The sequence below is a fragment of the Myotis brandtii genome, unplaced genomic scaffold (genome assembly GCF_000412655.1).
Source record: "Myotis brandtii unplaced genomic scaffold, ASM41265v1 scaffold1750, whole genome shotgun sequence".
NCBI classification, from domain to species: Eukaryota; Metazoa; Chordata; class Mammalia; order Chiroptera; family Vespertilionidae; genus Myotis; species Myotis brandtii.
This window is the reverse complement of record NW_005356477.1, coordinates 612,257-615,064: the sequence shown is the minus strand read 5'-3', so window position 1 is coordinate 615,064 and position 2,808 is coordinate 612,257. Positions and strand designations below refer to the sequence as shown.

The 2,808-nt window shown below is 59.7% G+C and overlaps 1 protein-coding gene across 1 annotated transcript in view; it reads right to left on the bottom strand.

Moving 5' to 3' along the window:
• Positions 1-463: 463 nt before the first annotated feature.
• Positions 464-2,808, bottom strand: part of LOC102248707 (histidine-rich glycoprotein-like) — a 20,253-nt gene continuing 17,908 nt past the window's right edge. Inside the window, exons 2-6 of the mRNA XM_014537273.1 lie at positions 2,382-2,576; positions 2,148-2,330; positions 1,914-2,096; positions 1,680-1,862; positions 464-674 (exon numbers count right to left, since the gene is read on the bottom strand). Of these exons, the coding sequence (XP_014392759.1) occupies positions 464-674; positions 1,680-1,862; positions 1,914-2,096; positions 2,148-2,330; positions 2,382-2,576 (955 nt within the window). The remainder of the gene's footprint in view (positions 675-1,679; positions 1,863-1,913; positions 2,097-2,147; positions 2,331-2,381; positions 2,577-2,808) is intronic.

The following is a 2,808-nucleotide window of genomic DNA, read 5'->3' as shown; positions in this document are numbered from 1 at the left end:
GGCTGTAGTGGTTGTAGGGGCTGTGGTAGTTGCAGGGGCTTTAGTGGTTGTAGGGGCTGTGGTGGTTGTAGGGGCCGTAGTGGTTGTATGGGCTGTGGTGGATGCTGGGGCTGTAGTGGTTGTAGGGGCTGTGGTGGTTGTACGGTCTGTGGTGGTTGTAGGGGCTGTAGTTGTTGTCGGGGCTGTGGTAGTTGCTGGGGCTGTAGTGGTTGTAGGGGCTGTGGTGGTTGCAGAGGCTGTGGTGGTTTTAGGGACCGTAGTGGTTGTAGGGGTTGTGGTGGGTGCTAGGGCTGTAGTGGTTGTAGGGGCTGTGGTGGTTGTATGGGCTGTGATGGTTGTAGGGGCTGTGGTGGTTGCAGGGGCTGTGGTGGTTGTAGGGGCTGTAGTGGTTGTATGGGCTGTGGTGGTTGTAGGGGCTGTGGTGGTTTTAGGGGCTGTGGTGGTTTCTGGGGCTCTGGTGCTTTTAGGGCCAGTGGTGGTTTCTGGGGCTGTGGTGGTTGTAGTGGCCATGGTAGTTGCAGGGGCTGTAGTGGAAGCTGTGTTGGTTGCAGAGGTTGTGCTGGGAGCTGTGGTGGTTGCAGGGGCCGTATTGGTTGTGGGGGCCGTAGTGTTTGCAGGGGCTGTGGTGGTTGTAGGGGCTGTGGTGGATGCTGGGGCTGTAGTGGTTGTAGGGGCTGTGGTGGTTGTAGGGGCTGTAGTGGTTGTAGGGGCTGTGGTGGTTGTAGGGGCTGTAGTGGTTGTAGGGGCTGTGGTGGTTGTAGGGGCTGTAGTGGTTGTAGGGGCTGTGGTGGTTGTAGGGGCTGTAGTGGTTGTAGGGGCTGTGGTGGTTGTAGGGGCTGTAGTGGTTGTAGGGGCTGTGGTGGTTGTAGGGGCTGTAGTGGTTGTAGGGGCTGTGGTGGTTGTAGGGGCTGTAGTGGTTGTAGGGGCTGTGGTGGTTGTAGGGGCTGTAGTGGTTGTAGGGGCTGTGGTGGTTGTAGGGGCTGTAGTGGTTGTAGGGGCTGTGGTGGTTGTAGGGGCTGTAGTGGTTGTAGGGGCTGTGGTGGTTGTAGGGGCTGTAGTGGTTGTAGGGGCTGTGGTGGTTGTAGGGGCTGTAGTGGTTGTAGGGGCTGTGGTGGTTGTAGGGGCTGTAGTGGTTGTAGGGGCTGTGGTGGTTGTAGGGGCTGTAGTGGTTGTAGGGGCTGTGGTGGTTGTAGGGGCTGTAGTGGTTGTAGGGGCTGTGGTGGTTGTAGGGGCTGTAGTGGTTGTAGGGGCTGTGGTGGTTGTAGGGGCTGTAGTGGTTGTAGGGGCTGTGGTGGTTGTAGGGGCTGTAGTGGTTGTAGGGGCTGTGGTGGTTGTAGGGGCTGTAGTGGTTGTAGGGGCTGTGGTGGTTGTAGGGGCTGTAGTGGTTGTAGGGGCTGTGGTGGTTGTAGGGGCTGTAGTGGTTGTAGGGGCTGTGGTGGTTGTAGGGGCTGTAGTGGTTGTAGGGGCTGTGGTGGTTGTAGGGGCTGTAGTGGTTGTAGGGGCTGTGGTGGTTGTAGGGGCTGTGGTGGATGCTGGGGCCGTGGTGGTTGCAGGAGCCGTGGTGGTTGTAGAAGCAGTAGTGGTTGTAGGCGCTGTGGTAGTTGCCGGGGCTGTAGTGGTTGTAGGGGCTGTAGTGATGGTAGGGGCTGTGGTGGTTGTAGGGGCCGTAGTGGTTGTACGGTCTGTGGTGGATGCTGGGGCTGTAGTGGATGCTGGGGCTATAGTGGTTGTAGGGGCTGTGGTGGTTGTAGGGGCTGTGGTGGATGCTGGGGCCGTGGTGGTTGCAGGAGCCGTGGTGGTTGTAGAAGCAGTAGTGGTTGTAGGCGCTGTGGGAGTTGCCGGGGCTGTAGTGGTTGTAGGGGCTGTAGTGATGGTAGGGGCTGTGGTGGTTGTAGGGGCCGTAGTGGTTGTACGGTCTGTGGTGGATGCTGGGGCTGTAGTGGATGCTGGGGCTATAGTGGTTGTAGGGGCTGTGGTGGTTGTAGGGGCTGTGGTGGATGCTGGGGCCGTGGTGGTTGCAGGAGCCGTGGTGGTTGTAGAAGCAGTAGTGGTTGTAGGCGCTGTGGGAGTTGCCGGGGCTGTAGTGGTTGTAGGGGCTGTAGTGATGGTAGGGGCTGTGGTGGTTGTAGGGGCCGTAGTGGTTGTACGGTCTGTGGTGGATGCTGGGGCTGTAGTGGATGCTGGGGCTATAGTGGTTGTAGGGGCTGTGGTGGTTGTAGGGGCTGTGGTGGATGCTGGGGCCGTGGTGGTTGCAGGAGCCGTGGTGGTTGTAGAAGCAGTAGTGGTTGTAGGCGCTGTGGGAGTTGCCGGGGCTGTAGTGGTTGTAGGGGCTGTAGTGATGGTAGGGGCTGTGGTGGTTGTAGGGGCCGTAGTGGTTGTACGGTCTGTGGTGGATGCTGGGGCTGTAGTGGATGCTGGGGCTATAGTGGTTGTAGGGGCTGTGGTGGTTGTAGGGGCTGTGGTGGAAGCTGTGTTGGTTGCAGAGGTTGTGCTCGGAGCTGTGGTGGTTGCAGGGGCTTTGGTGGACTGTCTTGTGGTGGCAGGGGCTGTGGTGGAAGGTATAGAGCTGGTAGGGGCTGTGGTGGAAAGTGTAGTGGTGGCATGGGCCGTGGCGGAAGCCTCCGTGTTTCCCGTGTGTTTTGTGGACTGTGCTGTGGTATCCCAGGTGGTGGTGGGGACTGTGTGGGGTGCAGATGTTGTTCTGGAGGCGCGGGCGCTCTCATCTGCAGGGCGGGAGGGAGCGGACACTGGTGCAGAGACGCTGCCCGCGGGCCCTGTGGTGGTGGTGGCGGGCGGGGAGGTCAGGGT